Source organism: Gigantopelta aegis, chromosome 14 (genome assembly GCF_016097555.1).
Source record: "Gigantopelta aegis isolate Gae_Host chromosome 14, Gae_host_genome, whole genome shotgun sequence".
In the NCBI taxonomy this organism is placed as follows: Eukaryota; Metazoa; Mollusca; class Gastropoda; order Neomphalida; family Peltospiridae; genus Gigantopelta; species Gigantopelta aegis.
In genome coordinates this window covers 53,111,995-53,132,655 of record NC_054712.1, presented here as the reverse complement: position 1 = coordinate 53,132,655, position 20,661 = coordinate 53,111,995, and the positions used below count along the sequence as shown (strand labels likewise).

The window sequence follows — 20,661 nt, the reverse complement described above, 5'->3', positions numbered from 1 at the left end:
AAAGCTGAATTCCCTCAAAACCTTTCTTTTTTCAGTCCCTTTTTAATTATTTGTACAGAACAGAACACCTCTAAACAAAGACAAACCCCTAAAACTAGATTTAAAAAAAAAATTGGTGTGTGGTTTACAGGGATTTCACTGTTAACATACCATCCAAAGTTCAATTTTATTTAAATCATGTATTCGTAGGGGGAAAACATATGGCAGACCCATCAGACATAAAACAATTACTGTGCCTCCATCCTTTCTCATGCAGGCCCATAAGAACTGGGGAGGGAAGAAGGGAGATGTGCAAAAAAATGGCTTGTGCCAAAAATACCACACTAAAGTACTAATCAAAATTATACCCAGGTGATTTTTCAGTCTTATATATTAGTTATGAAAATCCCTGGAATAAAAACCATAAAAATGTGTCAGTATTATCATGACCTGTTATGGTATTCAAACAACCGGTACCTAAAATGACAATAAATGACCTGTTACAGATAGAAATATGAGATTTATTTACAATTTTACTGCAAAACCTATGTAATTTGGAACAGACTATAACACCCAGGTTTATATTGATTACACTTGACAGGTCAAGTCACAAGTACTAAGCTAAGCAGAGAGGTGGTCTCAGGTGTGTTCAATATCAAACTGGGTGTTATAGTCTGTTTCATATTACATATGTTTTGCAGTAAAATTGCAAATAAATCTCATATTTCTATCTATAACAGGTCATTTATTGTCATTTTAGGTACCTGTTGTTTGAATACCATAACAGGTCGTGGTAATACTGACACCGTTTTATGGTTTTCATAAATAATATATAAGACTGGAAAATCACCTGGGTATAATTTTGATTAGTACTTTAGGTGCTGTGACCCCTATTACTAGAGATTTTGACCCTCCTCCCAAAATGGGATATTGTTCCTACGTGCTTGCCATGTTGTCACTTCTGGAAGCCCTACAATCCAAGGACTGAAAACCCCCACCATATGCTTGCCCAAGATGATTATTTCAAATGTTAAAATTCTATATTGAACTATAAAAACCAGTTTAATTTAAACACATGCCCTGTATTTTTGTTACACAGGGACACGTTAATTTTTTTAATGACAAAACTTAAATTTTATCCATTTTCCATCAGTGGTAACAATTCATTGCTTAGAGTGTGTCGAACACCTTTCCACGTAAAATGAGTGGGTGGGTTCATCTCACCATTTTCGAAGTCGAAATATTTGCTCAGTTCAATGGCCATATTAGACTTGATCAATCCCACATCTCCTTGCTTCGGCTGTGCTGGGTAATATATCCTTCCAGAATGAGTGAGCATGCAAACCTTGTGTGGTTCGAACGGGATGGTGAGAAGCTCTCCAGCTCCACCGTATGACAGGCGATCGGGGGTGTTCGAATCATCTGAAGGAATAATACTTGTGTAAACAATAGGGCGATCGTCACATCGAATAAAATTACGTTCACGCCCACACGGAGAGAGGTATGGAAATTCGGTGTACCGATCCATGTAGTTGATTTTCAGTCGAGTGAAAAAAAAGGCAAGAAACTTCTTCTCTGAAACAAAAAAGAGTAGCATTTAAAAGGATCTTTACGTATTAACACTTTCAATGCTATGAACTAATTTCAAGCAGATAACCCGAATGTAAAGAAAAGTCGAGAAAACTGATGAATGTGATATCGTCTAAGTTCAAGGGACATAACTCTGTCAAATGGGCAAATCCTCATGGAACTCAAAAGGTTTGTTTTGTATAACGACACCACTAGTGCACATTGAATAATTAATCTATCAGCTACTGGATGTCACACATTTGGTAATTCTGACTCGTCATCAGAGGAAACCTACATTTTTCCATTAGCAGCAAGGGATCTTTTATATGCACTTTCCTACAGACAGGAAAGCACATACCACGGCCTTTGATCAGTTGTGGTGCACTGTATGGAATGAGAACAATAACCAATCAGTTGAACAGATCCACCGAGGTGGTTTGATACTGCGATGCAAGCACCTCAGGCCAGCACTCAACCGACTGATCTAAATCCCGCCACACGAGACTAACCTAATCTGTAACTCTACATGTTTACATTTACATAGTCGATTTTTAATTTTTGAGGGGCACAACAAGTGTTGCATTTGGTTTAATATTAGACATAAGGGCACCAAGACTTGTTATAGGGGAACCAAGACAAACTACCTTCAAAATATGGGTACAACTTTTAGTCTATCAAGTTTGATCAGACAAAACTATTTCACCCTGATGCCTTGGGCTCTAGCCTGTGCAATTTGTTCAGGTCAGATCAGGTCATAGGGCTTAACATGCACATTTGGAGCAAAGTGTTGTAGCACACGCCTGTCATGAATGCAAGTGCCGACCCATGCCTGCTCCTCCGCCCAGGACAGGAAAGGGTTTGAGGTGGGTGGGAGGAGGAACAGCCCACACTAGCAAGTGCAAGAGAACACCAGCAGCCTGACCAGGGTAGGTAGCGGGCGGATGTGCAGCTTGTTGGATATAGATGCATTTGATCATATTGCAAATGATAGTTTTACTATTTCTTATATACACCATCTGGAATAAATGAAAAGGTCAAGATGGCAAACCAGGTAGGGCACCATAGCATTTCACTTGCTGCTGACCACTCAAATATTTTTGGCAGAATGGCAAGTAATGAGGGAAACCAAGGCATTTGCCACTGTTGCCTTAGTAAAATTTGAACCCTGCACATCAGCTCAGTATCTTGAGACATTATGAAAGAAAAGTCTGAAAAACCATATGTAGGACAGACAAATAGACAGATGGATACAAACCCTATAGTCCCCTCCAGTTGGACTGGTAAGGGACTAGTAATCTGATAATGATTTACCTTTAAAGCAAGATGTAAAATTCTTCATCCTGCAGTCATCAAGAAATAACTGAAAAAATGAACTTTATAAAATGAGATGTTAACATTCGCAACAGGCAGGTATTATGAGAAATTTGCTATTATGACATATCACACATCAATTTCAGTAGGGTCAACTTAGAAACTTTGAGAAATACAAATGACTTCTATGTATTAAAATTGATTTAGTAATGACATTGGGAGTAGGTCAACTCTCCCCAAAACCAACTCACCCCACACTGGTCAGCTCACCCACAAATGTTACCAAGTCGCCCCAGTGGTTGGTTAACTTGCCCCAAATGCACTTTATTATGTTCAAAGTTAACGTAAATTATTATATTACATTTGATGGTGTTTTTACCCATGGCAAAACTTTAGAAAAAAAGAGAGGAAAATTAAAGCACTACTCCAGTACTTGTTCATAACTGTCCTGCTTTGAACAGTAAAATAACCAAGAAGAGGACATTCCTAAAAAACCACCTGTGATCTTCAAGACAATGTCATCTATTGTACATACACTAATTACAGGTAGGCCTACAGACTAATAAACAATTCATTGTAATACCTTAAGTTTATAAAGGTCAATAGTCAAGACAGAGAATAATTATATAAAATACACCATCAAACTGTACAGCATCATTATTATATAATAAGATTATTGTATATACAATATTAGGACTTTCCCAATATAAGACCAGTGTTTGAGATTAACAGTATCCCGATATCCTGGGGATACCAGAATTTTAGTTTGGATACCAGATTTCAAGAACCTTGTATCCCACCGTGATACCATATAATGTTGTTGGTTTTTTAATCCTGCTTTTTATTTTTCGCTGAAACAATGAAAGTTGTCATTTACTGGTAAAGTTAACAGTATTTTCGAGCTCATACCCAGTCTAATGCTATGCCGTAACAACATCTCCCCCAACTTGTACCCAGTCTAATGCTACACTGAAGCAATAGCGGTGTAGCAATAGACTGGGAACTGCTAAGTCGCTATTGTTTTTGTTTCCTCCCTTAAAATTTTATTTGAGATATTTATTCCACATCTGCAGAAAATTGAAGTAGGTATGTTTATCATTAGTAATGTCAGAAACTGCTCAATATTGTCAGTATTACTCAAAAGTAGATGCAGCAAATCTTTTTGCTGATTCTGTTTGCAAATTTCACGAATTCCGCGATGTCGATTGCGGCTTAGCAATAGACTGAGAACGGGAACAGTGTCGTCCAAGTTTGTTACGATGTTATTTATGAATTTCATTTAAGTGGGATACTAAATTCTCAGGTGGGATAGCAATTTTGAAATGTTAGTCTCGAACACTGATAAGACCATTTTTAATGATATCGTCAACATTTGTTATGGTCAGTAAAGTTGAAATTGGGGAGAGTTGACCAAACACTGGAGTGAGTTGGTAACTTTTGGGGGGCGAGTTGGCCAACCGTTGGAGCGAACTGGTGAGGGCAAGCTGCTTCCGGGTGAGATTACCAGCATTCAATGATTCATGTCATTCCCTCAGTTATTTTACAACTTAATACATATTAATTTCTCTCTTTTTCACTGCAACCCCAAACACCATGTAAACAAAAGTGGGCAAGACTTCCAAACGTTTTAGCATTCATTTCATTCAGGCTTAGGGTTAGGGTTAGTGATAGTATTAGCATGCATGTTGGAACGTTCGGACGTTTTTCCCAAAAAGTATGATCCACATCATGACCTCCACCACACACACCAACAAAACACTTTTAATTATACATGGTATTTGGTTTTGCGGTGATTAGAAGTTTGAAATTACATAACATAACCACACAGTTTGACCTTGTAATGTCGTTTACCTGTCCTTGGTGATCAATAAAATAAAAGTATTCTCTAATTCTAGGTTCTGGTGACTGGCCTTGTACATAATGTACATATCTGTAACATGACATAGGATTTTTACAGTTATTTCCAACGTTCTTTTGCCACAATCTTCCAAAAAACAATCTGACGCATCCCATTTTTGTTTACACCGGAAGTGTTTATTGCGCATCTCCACAGCACCTGTTCCGGTATGACAAATGTGTCACGTCAATTTATTGGATACTTTTGACAGATTCCACCAATCAAAATATTGTTTATATAAGTTTAGGTCATAGTCATGAAGTCATGAACGAAAATGGTTGTAGTGAAATAAACCGTCAAATTTCTTCTAATTTCCGTCCAAATGTACAGACATATAAAACAATACGTTAGATACACGTGACGTTAAAGTGGTTTAGATTTAATATGGCTCAAACAAAAAGATCATGGAAACTTCGTAAGTATAATTATTTAGGTGTTACTTTTCTGCTTGCTCAGCTTGGTAGTTCATTCTTTTTCTTGTCAATTTAATAAATCTGCTTATTCAAGTTATTGACAGCTTGCATAACATCAAGATATATGAATTACCAATAAAACCTCCCTCTTGTCCCCCTCTCTCCCCCCTCTCTCACACCCTCTCCCTATCTCTCTCTCTCTCTCTCTCTCTCTCTCTCTCTCTCTCTCTCTCTCTCTCTCTCTCTCTCTCTCTCTCTCTCTCTCTCTTGCTATTCACTAACAACAATTAAGAAAATGTCCACAGCAAAAAAACATGCCACTGAAAAAACTTAATCAATATAGTCCATGGCAAAAAAGTGCCGTGTAGAATTAAAAACTCCACGGCATTGCTGATTGCCGTGGGCAGGGGTTGTTAATAAAGATAGACAATATGATGATATTAGTCAAGTTTTAAAGTATACCTTTTGTAATAAACTTATTATTTTAAAGCAAAACAAATTAGTGTTTTTTGGATGTAGGTAAGTTAAGCAAAGACATTGTTAATAATGATTTCAGTACTAAGTTCAATAATGATAAAAGTGATTACTTAATATGAGATTCCAAGGGTGCAAAAAGTACTCGCTTGCTCGCCAAATGCGAGTAAACATTTTGATGGACGAGTTAAACAATATAACTACTAGTCTGATGGGCGATCTTGTTTTGTTAATCAAGGTGTGGTGGGTGGGTCTTTTTTATTTCGTTTGCCATGTGATATTGATCACTTGGCCAACCAAGTGTTATTAATAATGTTGTTATCAAATTTAAATCCATCATTTGAAGTGTATAATATAATATTGTTAAACAATAATCTTTCGATCTATGGGCTGGCAGACTAGTAGAAATCTTGACGGGCTAGTACATTGTAGTTGGTTCTGGTCCAGATGGCTAGTGAAATATTTTCCATTTCTGCAACGCTGGATTCAAATGAATAAACTAACGGATAAGTAGAGTTGGTTGATATTAAAATTCTAGGATTCGGTATTAGTATTTTTTGGGTGATTTACCTCAGTATTCGGTATTGACACAGTACCGATATGGAGCAGTTTTTTTGGTATTCTTGGCTTTGTTTGCATGCCCCATTTAAGGTTTATCTCTTTTTCAGTCGATTCTGAAAAAGAATGATGCCCATTCGCTCTTCTTTTCAGCTATTTTGCGATTGTCGGATATATTGTTACATATAGTGCTTTACTAAATTACAGTATTTTTATGTTTGCTCTGTACGGTAAATTGGTATTGATACCAATACCAAACAGTATATACTCCTAGCTCTACTGATAATGCAGTTTCATATTTTCTTTTCAAAACTTTGATTAGCAATAATTGTTGATTGAAAATATATTAGCAAGTAAGTACTATTTAACATTTAGAATTGTGTCGTGATCTCTGAAACTTACAAGTTTCATAGTGAATCATGGTGAGATACTGGACAAAATGTTTTCTGTGACAAAAGTTGCAATATTATGGTATATTTTGGTACAAACTAGGCATTTCCAGTCTTGGTATAAGCTTTGAAGTTTGCAGACAATCTTTGTGATACAAATTACAACCCACCAACATTTTCTGTTTTTTCCTTCTGATCAAGACCTAATTAACCTACATTACATTTCCATTTGTATTTAATTTCATTTCATTTGTCTGTTTTCAGAGGAGTTTGTAGCTCATGGGGCAGATGTCCACTGTCTGGCCATGGGTCACAAATCTGGCCGTGTCATGGTGACCGGAGGAGAAGACCGGAAAGTCAATCTATGGGCAGCAGGAAAACCTCACTGCATTATGGTTAGTCTTGGGTGCATGTTCATTTAAGAATTGAATGTGATAATGTGGATGTATTAACCACAAATTGTTTCAGTAGAGGTTGACTTCGTTTTTAGTTAGTCTATGCCAGCTAGATTGAGTGCGACTTTTCAGAATATGACTATTGACCATCTTAAACAGGGATTTATCCAGGCGTTCTGTGGGTCCGAACATAGGCCCCTCCTCAAAAGAACGTAGCACTTAAAATTCACAATTTCTGTATTAAAAATTTCCAAAATATATATACTCTTCAAAAAAAGAAACGCAAAAGGGTACAAATGGGTTATAACTCCGATTTTATGTTTCCTACCGGTTCATGCTTTGTGAATATAAGGTCATTGCATGTCCCAAACACATTCCCACGGTTACATTCGATAAAACGCAGCTACTGTACAATAAAGTTCCAAAATGTGAATATTCGCAAAAACGCAGCCACGTGCAAACCATGTCACCACTGCACGTGCGTTGTCTGCACGTGCAACATGAACACCGACAGTATAAAAGTGCAGGGTGTTCGCTTGCCTGGCCTCTGTATCTGGCCGACAGTTGACAATCCAGGACATGCCACGTCTCAGTGAACCGCAGAGAAACAATGCCATCGGCCGACTAGACGCAGGCGAATCCAGAACGGCCGTTGCCAGGGCATTCCATGTGTCCCCAAGCACCATCTCCAGACTGTGGGACCGTTACCAGCAACATGGATCAACACGTGACCTCACTAGATCTGGTCGACCACGGGTCACTACCCCCGGGCAGGACCGCTACATCCGGGTACGCCACCTTCGGGAACGATTGACTACTGCCACCTCCACAGCCGCAGCAATACCAGGTTTGCGCAGGATATCCGACCAGACCGCACGGAACCGCCTACGTGAGGTAGGAATTCGTGCCAGACGTCCAGTTCGAGGTGTCATCTTAACACCACAACACCGTCGACTCCGACTGCAGTGGTGCCAGATTCATCGACAATGGCCTCAACTGCGATGGAGACAGGTGTGGTTCAGTGACGAGTCCCGATTTCTGCTCCGACGTCATGATGGAAGATGTCGCGTGTATAGGCGTCGTGGTGAACGTTATGCGGCAAACTGCGTGCAGGAAGTGGACAGATTCGGCGGGGGTAGTGTCATGGTGTGGGCAGCCATCTCACACACTGGCAGAACTGACCTGGTCCACGTGCAGGGCAACCTGAATGCACAGGGCTACATTGACCAGATCCTCCGGCCACACATCGTTCCAGTTATGGCCAACGCCAACGCAGTGTTCCAACATGACAACGCCAGGCCTCACACAGCACGTCTCACAACGGCTTTCCTACAGAACAACAACATTAATGTCCTTCCTTGGCCATCGATATCACCGGATTTGAACCCAATTGAGCATCTATGGGACGAGTTGGACCGACGCCTCCGACAGCGACAACCACAGCCCCAGACCCTGCCCGAGCTGGCAGCAGCCTTGCAGGCCGAGTGGGCCACCATCCCCCGGGACGTCATCCGTACTCTGGTTGCTTCAATGGGCAGGCGGTGCCAGGCAGTTGTCAACACACGCGGAGGCCACACCCGGTATTGACTCCAGATGACCTTGACCTTGGTGGTGTGTCCTATCACTTACTCACAATGGACTAGAGTGAATTGTGAACAATCCTCCAACATTTGGTAATTATCGGACTCACCATTCAATAATTAAATCAATTCTCCAAATGTTACGACAATGTGGTTTTGCGTTTCTTCTTTTGAAGAGTATTTTTAATTATGTCTGTCGTAATAAATTAATTTAATTTAAATTCTCCATATATATTTCTCATTTGTGGTGAGATTCTTAATAGGATGTTAAAAACCAAAAATAATATAAAAGGTTTAACAATTGGAAATATAGAATTTTTATTAACTCAATTTGCAGACGACACAACAGTACTTTTAGATGGAACAGAAAAAATCCTCTATGGAGTTCTAAATGTATTGGAGATTTATGCGAGATTTTCGGGCCTTAAAGTTAATGTGGAGAAAACTAAGTTAATATGGATAGGTTCTAAGAAGAGGAGTAGATACAAATTATGTAAAGAATGGAAATTTGATTGGACACACACGTTTGATTTATTAGGTATAAAATTTTATATTGACTTAGAAATTATGGTACAGATTAATTATAAGAATAAATTAAACTCAATAAAGAATTTGTTAAAAATTTGGTCTAGTAGAACTTTAACACCATTAGGGAGAAATATAATATTAAAGAGTCTTATTTTACCAAAATTAAATCATCTAATTTCAACCCTTCCTAATCCACCAGATGACGATATTCAACTACTACAGAGACAGTTTTTTTCTTTCATATGAATGGGGAACCTGATAAAATTAAGCGTATTCAAATGTCAAAAAATATGAAAGATGGTGGTATTAAAGTTACAATAGTCAAAGAATTTATTAAAGCACACAAAATTGCTTGGATTAGAAGATTAGTTATCACCGACTCTAAATGGAAGGGATTGATTATTTATGAGTATAAATGTTTAGCTAATATAATGGATTTTGACTCTGAAGAAATAGGAAAACACTGTCAATATATTTATAATTATTTTTGGAAAGAAATATTAACAGCATGGGGAACATATCTTAAAAAATGCAAATCAAACTCAGTATTTGAAGAGATACTGTCAGAATATATCTGGAATAATAATGACATAAAAATAAATGGAAATTCAATATTCTATAGAGATTGGTTTGAGGGAGGGATAAAATTTATTAATGATTTAGTTAACGAAAGAGGTAAATTTTTAACTTACAATGAATTAAAACTAGTTTTTAATATCAATACTAATTTTTTAACTTATCAAGGTGTAATTAATGCGGTAAAACAATATTTTAAATTGTGTAAAGTTGAACTGAAAAATAAACTGCCGTTTCCCATATTACCATATAATATTAGAAAGTTAAATGTAACAGTTAGAGGAAGTAAACATTATTATAATACTTTACTAAATTCGTCATTCTCAAAATCGGATACAATTTAAAATGGGAAAACATTTTTAATTGTACTTTTTCAGATTCTGATTGGAAAAAAAAAAAAAAAAATTCTTTATGCTGTACTGATAGTAGTGAATTGCGCTGGTTTCAGTTTAAAATAATTCATAATATACTTCCTGTTAATACCTTCATTTATAAAATTGGTTATATTTCTTGTCCCAAGTGTAATTTTTGTAATTTAGAACTTGGTACAATTACCTATTTATTTTGGGAATGCACTTTAGTCAACTCAATTTGGAATGATATTCAGAACTGGATTAATGTAAAAATGGGTAGCAATATTAAATTTAATAAAGAAAATGTAATTTTGGACTTTAAAACTAGAAATAATGATCCCATTAATGCCATTGTACTCGTTACAAAACACGTAATATTTAAAAGTCATTTTAATGCATATGTACCCAGTTTGAAATGGATCCAAAAAGATTTGACGGAGTACTATTATGTTACAAAATCAGTGGCTTTTTCCGCGTGCAACTATGATAAATTCATCAAATTTTGGTCAGTTTGTCACAATATATTTAAAACCTAGATTGTATTTCTTCTCTTCTTTTTTTGGATACTTATTATGTCCTTAGTCTCGTTTTGAATTTTTCATACATGTATGTCTGATTGTCAGTCACATATATTCGATCTTAGCTAAATATCTCCTTAGCTACTTCGTTTTTTTTCATGTGGATCTTTTTATCATATGTACTGTATACATCTGTGTGTGGATATCATGTCAATAAAAATGGGAATAATAAAATAAAAAAAAATAAAAAATTAATTTAACGGGTGTACTGCATCATTCAGTGGCCTGAAAATTTATCCCAAGTATAAATCCCTGCTTAAATATCCAGTACTATACACTAGATGTATTTCAATGATCAATTACAACAAAAATTGATCCGTTGACCTGTACTGATATACTGCAGTAATGATCGATTATAAAAATCCATAATCGATTATCACAGGAAAGGTTAACTATAATGTTTCTATAATTTAAATGATGGAATTATGTAAATTGTACTGGGGTTTTGGATTTTGTATGTACCAAAAACATATATTGAATTGAGGTATTAAATCTCAAACTAGCATTTTGTAAGGTCAACATGTCCATATGAAAATCATTTTTAAGTTTGTATATAATCAAAACTTGATTGGTTGGTGCATACTGATTATGACTGATGATTAATTATGAAATTTTAACTGATTCCCAACACTTATATTATTAATAATGTATATGAATACTGAAAAAGCTAGATGAAACAATACTGTCAGTTGTCACTGAGTCATGCTACATTATGTATATATGTTTGCATGCAAAAATTAGTGGCGAAAAAAGTTAAAATGTATATACCTGTATATACACCATGCCTCACACAAGGTCAAAATCATAGAGTGAAGTCACTTCTCTCTCAAACTTTTGAGAGGGCAAAGTACAGTCAAATATGTCTCAAGTGGCCATACAGAAGAGTAGTCAAAACTGACCACTTACAACAAGTGGCCTCTGAATACAGGTAAAACTTTTACAGTCTGTCTGTAATTTAATTTTTTTTTTACCATCTGTATTGCTAATTGATGGATGTGTGCTCTTGAGTTTTTAAACAAATGACCTTTCCACATTTTGCCTTCTTCAGAAATAATTAAATGTAACTAAAAACACTAATTTAAAAGTTTGTAATTCATTCTCTAACAAGTTTGTCTTCTCTTTTCATTTACTTACTACACCATGCAGAGTATTGTCCTACTAAATAAATCTACCAATGTCAAGCTTACATTACCCAGAGGCAATCAGATGCATTCCACAGGCACGATTTCTTAATTGATACACAGTGGAGATGTCAGACTGAATGGGTATCTAGCCACTCAGCACTTAATTATTAGCTATGAATAGGTGTTCCTGAAGTTCATCACCATTCATCTGTGATTGTGCACAAGGCAAGTGGTGACTATTTTTAAAAGGCGACACCGACTCACGTGAGCCCTGGACACTCTTGTGCACACTAAAATAACAGTGCACACCTTGCCTGTAGACCTTTGGTAAAGAGACAAGTTCCAGTAATAAAATGTATTCAGGGAACATTTTCTTTTTAAAATCTTGATTAGTGATATTTCTAGTCATTGTTTAATGTTTTAAAATTGTGTAGCGATCTCTGAAACTTGTGTAGCAAATCACGACGCGATACTAAACAAAATGTTACCTGGTATTTTAACTTACAAACAATATTTAAAAAAAATTATATAAAATAATCATAGGTAAACTTATTGATGCATCAACTAAAAAATTTAATAAATTTGAGTAAGTTAAAATTTAATTTATTAAAAAATTTAGTATGCTAAAATGAAATGGGAGAGATAATGAAGTAAGCAAATTATTAAATGAATTAGTAATTAATGAGGGGGCGGGATGTAGCTCAGTGGTACAGCGCTTGTCGGATGCACGATCAATCTAGGATCGATTCCCGTCAGTGGCCCCATTGGGCTATTTCTCGTTCCAGCCAGTGCTCCACAACTGGTGTAACAAAGGCCGTGGTATGTACTATCCTGTCTGCGGGATAGTGCATATAAAAGATCCCTTGCTGCTAATTGAAAAGAGTAGCCCATGAGGTGACGACAGAAGGTTTTCTCTCAATATGTGTGTTCCTTAACAATATGTCCAATGTCATATAATCGTACATAAAATGTGTTGAATGCGTCATTAAATAAAACATTTCCTTCTTCTTTCTTAAGTAATTAATGAATAACAAAGAAGTCTAAATACACCAGCATATACAGGTAATTTACAATAAAAACGTGATAAAATTTGGTATAAAAGTTGTATAATTCTTGCTATTTTATTTTGGGTATTACGTCATATATGACAAAAATTGCTGTTTTTGTTTGAATGATGCATTATTTAATTAAAACATTGATCTTGGTTTTCAGGTATAAATTTTGTGAGTAAAATATAAATAGTCGTGTTTCATAAATTAATTATATTCTTCTTTGGTCTGGGAAATATACCCCACCCCAGATTACAACAATACTTCCTACTATCTGGATCTAGCTATATATGGTACCATGTATGTGAGCCATACAGTGTTTATATTACCTGCAATTGGAGTATGTTGTTTATTACATACATGGTCTGTGTGTTAAACAGCATACCAGGAAGGTCATCTTGGTTGACATAAGCCTTTTATCAGTGAGGTCGGCTGCCAATTAGACCCATGAATTGACATTTATGTCAGGATCTACATACACGTGCCATTGTCAATAAAATCACTTTTAATAATCTTGTGTTATAAATAAGTGTATTCATCCCCAGTGTTTCTGCCAGAATGAAATTTTTGGGTATGACACTATGAAATTGAATATTTACAATGTGTGTGCTGAATGCAACCCGAGTTGCTAGGGGGCATAAGGGGCTTCTCCTAGAAAGAAAGTGGGTTAGGTTTAGGGTTAAGAAAATCATACATAAATGATAAGAGTTAATTCTTTCAAAAGGTTAACTTTAAAAAATTTAATCTGCAAAAATTTTACTCTTTGGCAGAAACTTTGACCCATGAAATTTCTTGTTTTGACCCATGGAATTTCTGGTTCTCAACATTGTGTTATCTAATGATCTCATGGTATGGTAGTTCAGGCCCGTAGGAGCCGGGGGGGGGGGGGGGGGGGGGGGGGGGCAGTTTTTATTTCGGGACTTCAAAATGTCTTATAATGCTAATACGGAAACCACCATAAAAATGAGCCCCTCCACTTTGAAAATCCGTCCTACGGGCCTGTAGTTAAGCCATTGGTCTTAAGACTGGTAGGTACTAGGTTCGTACCACAGTACCAGCCTCCATCCAGCACATTTTAATGGGTCAGTGGTGAAGTGTAAGGCCTCTACACTGATTTCTCTCGCTGACCACAAACAACTAAACACTGACTGACTGTTCTAGACAGACAGCCCAGATAGCTGAGGTTGTGCCCAGGACAGCATGCTTGAATCTTAATTGGATATAAGCATGAAAATACATTGAAATGCAATAATGTGTTACATGTATCTACCTGCTGATTTTCATGACTGATTAAATTTCTGTGTATGAATAAGATCCAAGATGACAAGTTTGTAATTGTTATTCTATATTATATATAACATATTCATTAATATAGATATGATTTTCCATCAAACTCCTGATGGACGTATCATGTACCTCACCGGTACTCTTAAGTCTTGTTAATTTAGTTTAACCAGTATACTCACATTTCTGTCCACTAAGTGAATTTTTTTATGCTAAGCTACCGATACAATCGCTATTTCGCAGTATTATAATTTATTACTCATATGGGCTCAAATATACAGGGTAATATTTTTTCGATCTCTGCACAGTGTGCAGATTGCTTTTACAGCCACTTAAAAATCACGACGTTTGGTTGGTTGCTTGCCATGGCCGGAACTTCACTTTCATTCATATAATGTTTCCATCCATGAGTCAGATTAAACATATGTTATACGATCTACAAAGATTTTCAAAAACAAATGGACTCATTTGTTTCATAAACATGAAATGGTATATTTTCATAAGCCAAAGGCTTGGGTTTACAACATTCATTCACTGAAGACGGATAATTCATAATTCCTCATAGCTCGTTAGTTATTCTCTAAATAATTTCAGTTACCACAATGTTAATGCAATGGTAAAAATAACCCTAAGTAATTGCCACCAGTATACCTTTAACTGTTTGGTGTCAAACAAAGTTTTGCAAGAATGGGCAATTCCACGCTAAAGTGGACATGGAGTGAAAAAATCAAATCATGTTATTCCTTATATATTAAGATTGTTTTTAATGTAAAAATGTCTGGAGAATCCAAATCTGATAAATAAAATATTGTAAAATAAATGGATGTGTTTGACTTTAACTATTTTATGAGGATACCGTCACACTAAAAATATGACACTTCCGTAATACACACTATGAATTTATGTACAGCAGCCATGTAATTGAAGGTAATATTCTTTTTATTAGTGTTTTTGTTTTACCACTAACAAAGTACTACACTTCATAATCCACTTTAATGGAAAAAAAAATTTGTTTAGAACTAGGGGAAATTAGAAAACATAGAATCAGTTTGTAATTCCGTTACCGAAAACAAACAAAAAGTTAGACTGTATTATTCATTTATATGTAATCAAGGAATCAACTCATATTCTCTGAGTATATGTTAATGAACATAATCAGACACATTTACTTTCAAATTCATACATTATTAGTAAAATTATATAGCTGTAAACATATGTAATTCCGTTACCATAGGTTTGTAATTCCGTTACCGTCTTTGGTATATATTGTTAAGAAACACTTTAATATAAAGCTACATAGTATTAAAATGCTATACTCTTATCCATATACACCAATACATCAAGTGATGTAACAATAGGAAGATATACAAAATCTTTTTTAAAAATCCATATGGTAATAGTACTAGTAGTGGCTCCAAATGCATTTGCGGAACACCCATAGCAAATATAAATGTCATCCATTAACAATATAGAAATTAAGGAAATCTTATCAACTTTAACCAAACAGTACTACTTAAAAGCTTCATTATGCTGACTAAACATCTGCAATATCCATGACAAAATTCAAGTTATAATCGAAACCTACTAGAATTATATCGGGGCTCAAAATATGAAGTAAAATATGGCCTGCCATTATTATTTTTTAAATAGCAGGCAAAAAGAAATATGGCCTGCTGTAAAACAAAAATGGCCTGCTGGAAATAAGACAGCACAATGTGAATGTAGGGATTGGGACAATGTGTGGAAAATTAGGATCTCTGATATGTAGTTTAGAGCATTATAAAATTAAAAGTAACAGAATCATGAGCTCGGCCTCAGCTAAATAGAAGATGAGATGATCGTACATACATCTGTTTTTTGAAAAATTACGTGACTTTGAGTTAATTTTAGCAGGTGAATGTTTATTTCACGTGCAAGATTTAAAAATAGACTTCTTTTCACTTTTTACAGGCCACTATTTCCTGCCCTGTACATATATCTTTAAATATATATAGGGTCCAGAAAGTGGAAATGTAACATAACATATCTACTTGAAGCAAACTTTAATGTTACTTTATCCAAAGGCATTTATTGACTGTATTTAATAATTTATATTTAAATGACAGGATATCCAGAAAATGGAAAGTATCATTCTAATTACCAACATTATGCTTTTAAATGTATATAATGGACAAAAAGAAAGCAACCGTTTTATAGTGTTAATGCTGTCTGTACAAGGAAATCTAATCTGAGTAAAATTCTTAAAATGGAAAGATGGCATGTTTGGTTGGCCAAAAAGGAAAATACTGGTGTTTTGAATGTTGTCATGTATGTTACCATAACCTCAGATAGATGAGGAATTTTATTATTAGGCATAATATCTTTCACACCATAATACAATCTAGATGTTTGACGGTCAGTCTATATAATTTTAATTGGCCTGTGTTCCTCTGACCTGGTGTAATTCTCTTTGTTATTAACAATGTCACTGTTCAAGAATTTTTTTCAATTGCTGTCAAACATTTTAAACATTTACTATGTAATATGTACACAGTTTAGTGCTAGTTTAAATCTCCACTCATAATATACATCCACGTGTACATGTTACCGATATTGAAACTAGTTATCATTTGAAATATTAGTATGAATGCTTAAAACAAGTATACTGAATTATTATTTAACTTATAAAATTATGCAACATATTTGCAAATCAAATTTAAAGTAAATAAATATTGTTTTTCAAAAGTAAATTCAGAGCGGTAATTCCGTTACCGAACTGTGTAATTCCGTTACCGGCATTCAATGTTGTACAATAAAATTATGAAGAGATAATTTGTAATATAATTTCTATTTTGTTAATCACAAGTCATTAGTCATCATTTCATCATGAAGATAAATAATTCTTTCATCATACTTCACAGAGTTTGTTGATGTTTTGCGGTGCCCGTAAAAATGGTGTCCGTTTTTACGTAATTCCATTACCAAACTTTAATTAAGTACTCATGCACTACACCTTGCAGTAGGGAGTCTCACTTCTGCCCATGACAAGCACTAGTGCAGTACTAGTGTATTACATAGTTACATCATTATGATAATTTTTCTTATGTGGACTAGCTGAGTTTAATGCCTGAAATATCTCTTCAACTCGTAATTCCGTTACCGTGGAATTGCCCGAATGTTGCTACAATTTTTATTCCACAACCCGTTTCAGTACATGAACTGGCACATTCTTGTATGGTCCAGATCCTTGTGTGGTGGTCTTGCTGTTGATTACCCTCTTATTTGAGCAGACCATCCCACATGTTTGTAATCGCCCCACATTAACCTTTCACGCCAGAGTCCTTTGTAGTACATCGCCTGACAAACAGGTTTTTAAGCGAACACAGCATTTGTTGTTGGTACTACGTGCTTCAGTTACATATCTTTGACATTTCACATTTGTTTATTTTTTGTCATATGAATTACATACATTGTATAACTTCAAACATTTCAAAATACAGCAGAACCTTCCGGTATTATAGTGGATGGCAGTTTGATTAAATTTTGCCATAGTCATCTAATTAATATACCTGTAACAAGTATTCACCTATCTAAAACTATTAGCACAATTCTTCCACAGTTATGTAATATTAGCAACAATGAAAATGAAGTAACTTGTGTTAAGAGGGCACCTTACAATAAAACATATCTAACAGTTAAAATGGCCCTGTACCACCTTATTATACTTCTGAATTGTACGATCTATAGTACATGTACTGTTACGTTTCAAACCCTTACCAACTTGCATAATATTAAAAAATCAATTTTAAAAATGTAAGTAAATAAGTACGGTCCTATATTTTCGCTGATCATCTTTTTCACCCTTCTTATCAAGTTATGGTGTCAAGAAAAATGGAAGTTGTTGGCAAACTCGTTCCAGGTTTTTGGTTGGTTGAACTTGATTTGTCAAACGTTACACAATTACACCCTTGTGACACTGTTAAACATGCATTATTTTCACTAATAGCAACAGATAAACAAAAACAAATTGTTCCTTGCGGCCACGTTTTGAAGTTAAATTTAACTCATGACTACAATGGTGTAACCGTGCATTATTTGTTACATCCTGCTATGGTGATTAATACACCATGTATTTATACTGTTATAAATCATGTGTTTGTGTATTACAAGCTATTCAGTGTCTGTTATCACACAATAGGCCTACACATACATATACTCAAGAACTGACTCACTTGGTGTTAACCCAAGCAACAGAACGTAGCAATACACCCATCTTTTTCAGCTCCAGTGATTCTTTATTCTATTTAGAAATTTACAGCCATGTGTAATGTGCTGTGTATGTTAATGATGATGGTCCTGGGTACTGTTCACTCTGTTTTATGTGTTCATCTGTCATCAAGTCTTAATTAATATACCTCAAGATTGTTCCGCTCCACTCATAAGGGAATATTAGGTTGTTATGTATTCATAGGTAGGAGGTCTGTTAGGTGTATGTCTGAACATATAATTTTTATATTTTAAAAAGTGGGTATTTCAGCAAACCATAGCATTATTTTTTTTATTAAAACCCCTGGAAAAAAACAAAAACAAACAACAGCCAGAAATATGTCAGGTTTTTTTCCACATGCCACTAATTTAGGCTTTAATTGCTGTTGATAATTATTAAGAAGTGATACCATAGTTTCACATGATGCTCTTGATGCAAGTTACTTCATATTTAGGTTTGTATTACATGTACCTCAGGTCACTCATTCATTGACACCAGATATGTTTGCACTTTGAATATTATAATAAAGCAAATACCCCTCCTCCCCCCAACAAAACAAAACAAAACAAACAAAAAGAAACAAAACAACAACAAACAACAAAAAACAAACAAAACATAAAACAAACAACAAAAAAACAAAAACAACACACAAAAACCCCTAACAAAAACAAAAATCATATTCCTTATTGCTGGGTATAGCTTCTACCCACACCCAATAACTGATGTATTTTATGTGATACTGATTTTATGAAACGAGTGTCAGGATTTTTGTATTGCCCGAGCGATAATACTTGAATCCTGACACGGGTATCGTAAAATCAGTATGACTCACAAGCGAGTGTAATAATTTCTTTATTGTTCATATTATTATTATTGTTATTTTTTTATGAATAACAAAGACCGTCTCAAAAGTTTTCAACCACAACTAGGAGATGACAAAATGACATCATATTCCACATGCAGTCTGAGCTAGGACTAGGGAAGCAATGTCATGTTATGACGTCACGTCCAGAAATTACGTTTTTAGTATGATTATATTGTTATTAAACATGTGCTTCGTATGGTTTTTATTAACTCTTGTTATGTTGAAGCATGTGGATAATAATACATTTTCATGCCTTTCTACCAAATTATATAATAAGACATACTTTAAAGCTTTTCTTTGTAATTCATTTATTGTACTTATTTTTTAAATTATTTTAATTTTGTATCTAAATGTTACTATTTTCTTTTCATTTTCTTTTCTTATAATGATTTGGTATCCTTCTGAAAACTTCATGCATAGCTCTTTGTTTATGCAATTGCATAAATATATCTGTGCATATATCTCTGAGTTAACTATACGGTCTCACACCAGGATAATGTTTTCCCCACCAAAAATTTGCAAAAGAAAATAAACCTTTTTGTTGAAATTAATATTTTACATTCTGCAACATGTATGTATAAATGTATACAAATTTCAGTGGAACTGTACAGTTTCAATTTAATTAAAAGTTAACTTTATATAAGAATTGTTTCTCATTTTTTAGGAATTTATCGATTTATAAGTCACAAATGGTATAAAATCGCGTAGCGTAGCGAAGCGATTTTATACTACATTTGTGACTTTTATACATCAATAAATTCCTAAAAAATTAGAAACAATTCTTATAATTACAAACAGTACAAGAAGTGTACCTTAAAACACTCAAAAATAATTTCTTTCGTTCTTACCGTCAGCCATGTTCTGTAAATAAGCGTAGGAATACATGTATACATACTACTGGATGTTTTGGGGTGGGTTTTTTAACAGAACAAAAAAACAAAACAAAAAAACAATATTGTAATTTTTTTTTTTTAATGAATATCTCATCCAGTTTCCCTTATTTTTTTAATTGAGAAAACAGGTCACTTCCTTGTTCTATTTTTAAAATGATCACCGAACTGGGTCATTGGGCTTCTCGCCCATCCAACTAAAAATAGTTTCAATCGATCTTGGTCTTCCATGATGACGTATTTTTATGAGGTTTATGGAAGGATAACGCTTGGTTTTTTAGTGACGTCAGCCAATCAGAATACAGTAAATCGTATAAATTCGGAAAGTTTGTAATTATAATGAAATAAAAAGTTAAAACGAGAAAGAAAAAATGTGTTTTGCCAAGTTTTGGTCAACTATTAGAATATGACATTGGATAGTTTCCGGTACTGTGTCGGTAGCGTGTGGGTAAAATCACGGAACCGAAATATTATTTCCCGTGATTATTATATTGAGTATGACAATTCAACGGTTCCAATGTAAAAGCACTGTGTCGGTAGCATGTGGGTAAAATCACGGAACTGGAATTTCGTTTCCCAGGATTATTAAATCAAGTATGACTA

General features: G+C 34.9%; 2 protein-coding genes across 3 annotated transcripts in view; one reads left to right on the top strand and one right to left on the bottom strand.

The window, feature by feature from the left end:
• Nucleotides 1-510: 510 nt before the first annotated feature.
• On the bottom strand, nucleotides 511-4,877 carry LOC121388316 (UPF0598 protein CG30010-like). Its single transcript, XM_041519607.1, has 3 exons — nucleotides 4,711-4,877; nucleotides 2,860-2,908; nucleotides 511-1,554 (listed from the first exon to the last, which is right to left on the bottom strand). The coding sequence occupies exons 1-3, from the start codon at nucleotides 4,870-4,872 to the stop codon at nucleotides 1,115-1,117; spliced, it is 651 nt and encodes a 216-aa protein (XP_041375541.1). The 5' UTR covers nucleotides 4,873-4,877; the 3' UTR covers nucleotides 511-1,114.
• A 154-nt stretch (nucleotides 4,878-5,031) lies between these two features.
• The window catches only part of LOC121388315 (katanin p80 WD40 repeat-containing subunit B1-like), a 46,747-nt gene continuing 31,117 nt past the window's right edge, over nucleotides 5,032-20,661 (top strand). For both annotated transcript variants that reach the window (XM_041519606.1, XM_041519605.1), the window contains exons 1-2: nucleotides 5,032-5,171; nucleotides 6,855-6,985. In XM_041519606.1, coding sequence (XP_041375540.1) covers nucleotides 5,141-5,171; nucleotides 6,855-6,985 — 162 coding nt within the window. In that variant the 5' untranslated portion in view covers nucleotides 5,032-5,140. The remainder of the gene's footprint in view (nucleotides 5,172-6,854; nucleotides 6,986-20,661) is intronic.

Excerpts from the sequence above, each read along its gene's own strand:
- LOC121388316 (XM_041519607.1), bottom strand. The coding sequence starts at position 4,872 with ATGGGATGCGTCAGATTGTTTTTTGGAAGATTGTGGCAAAAGAACGTT. Across the intron at positions 2,909-4,710 it reads TTATTGATCACCAAGGACAG|TTATTTCTTGATGACTGCAG; the intron begins GTAAACGACATT and ends TCATTTTTTCAG. Across the intron at positions 1,555-2,859 it reads TTTTACATCTTGCTTTAAAG|AGAAGAAGTTTCTTGCCTTT; the intron begins GTAAATCATTAT and ends TTTTTGTTTCAG.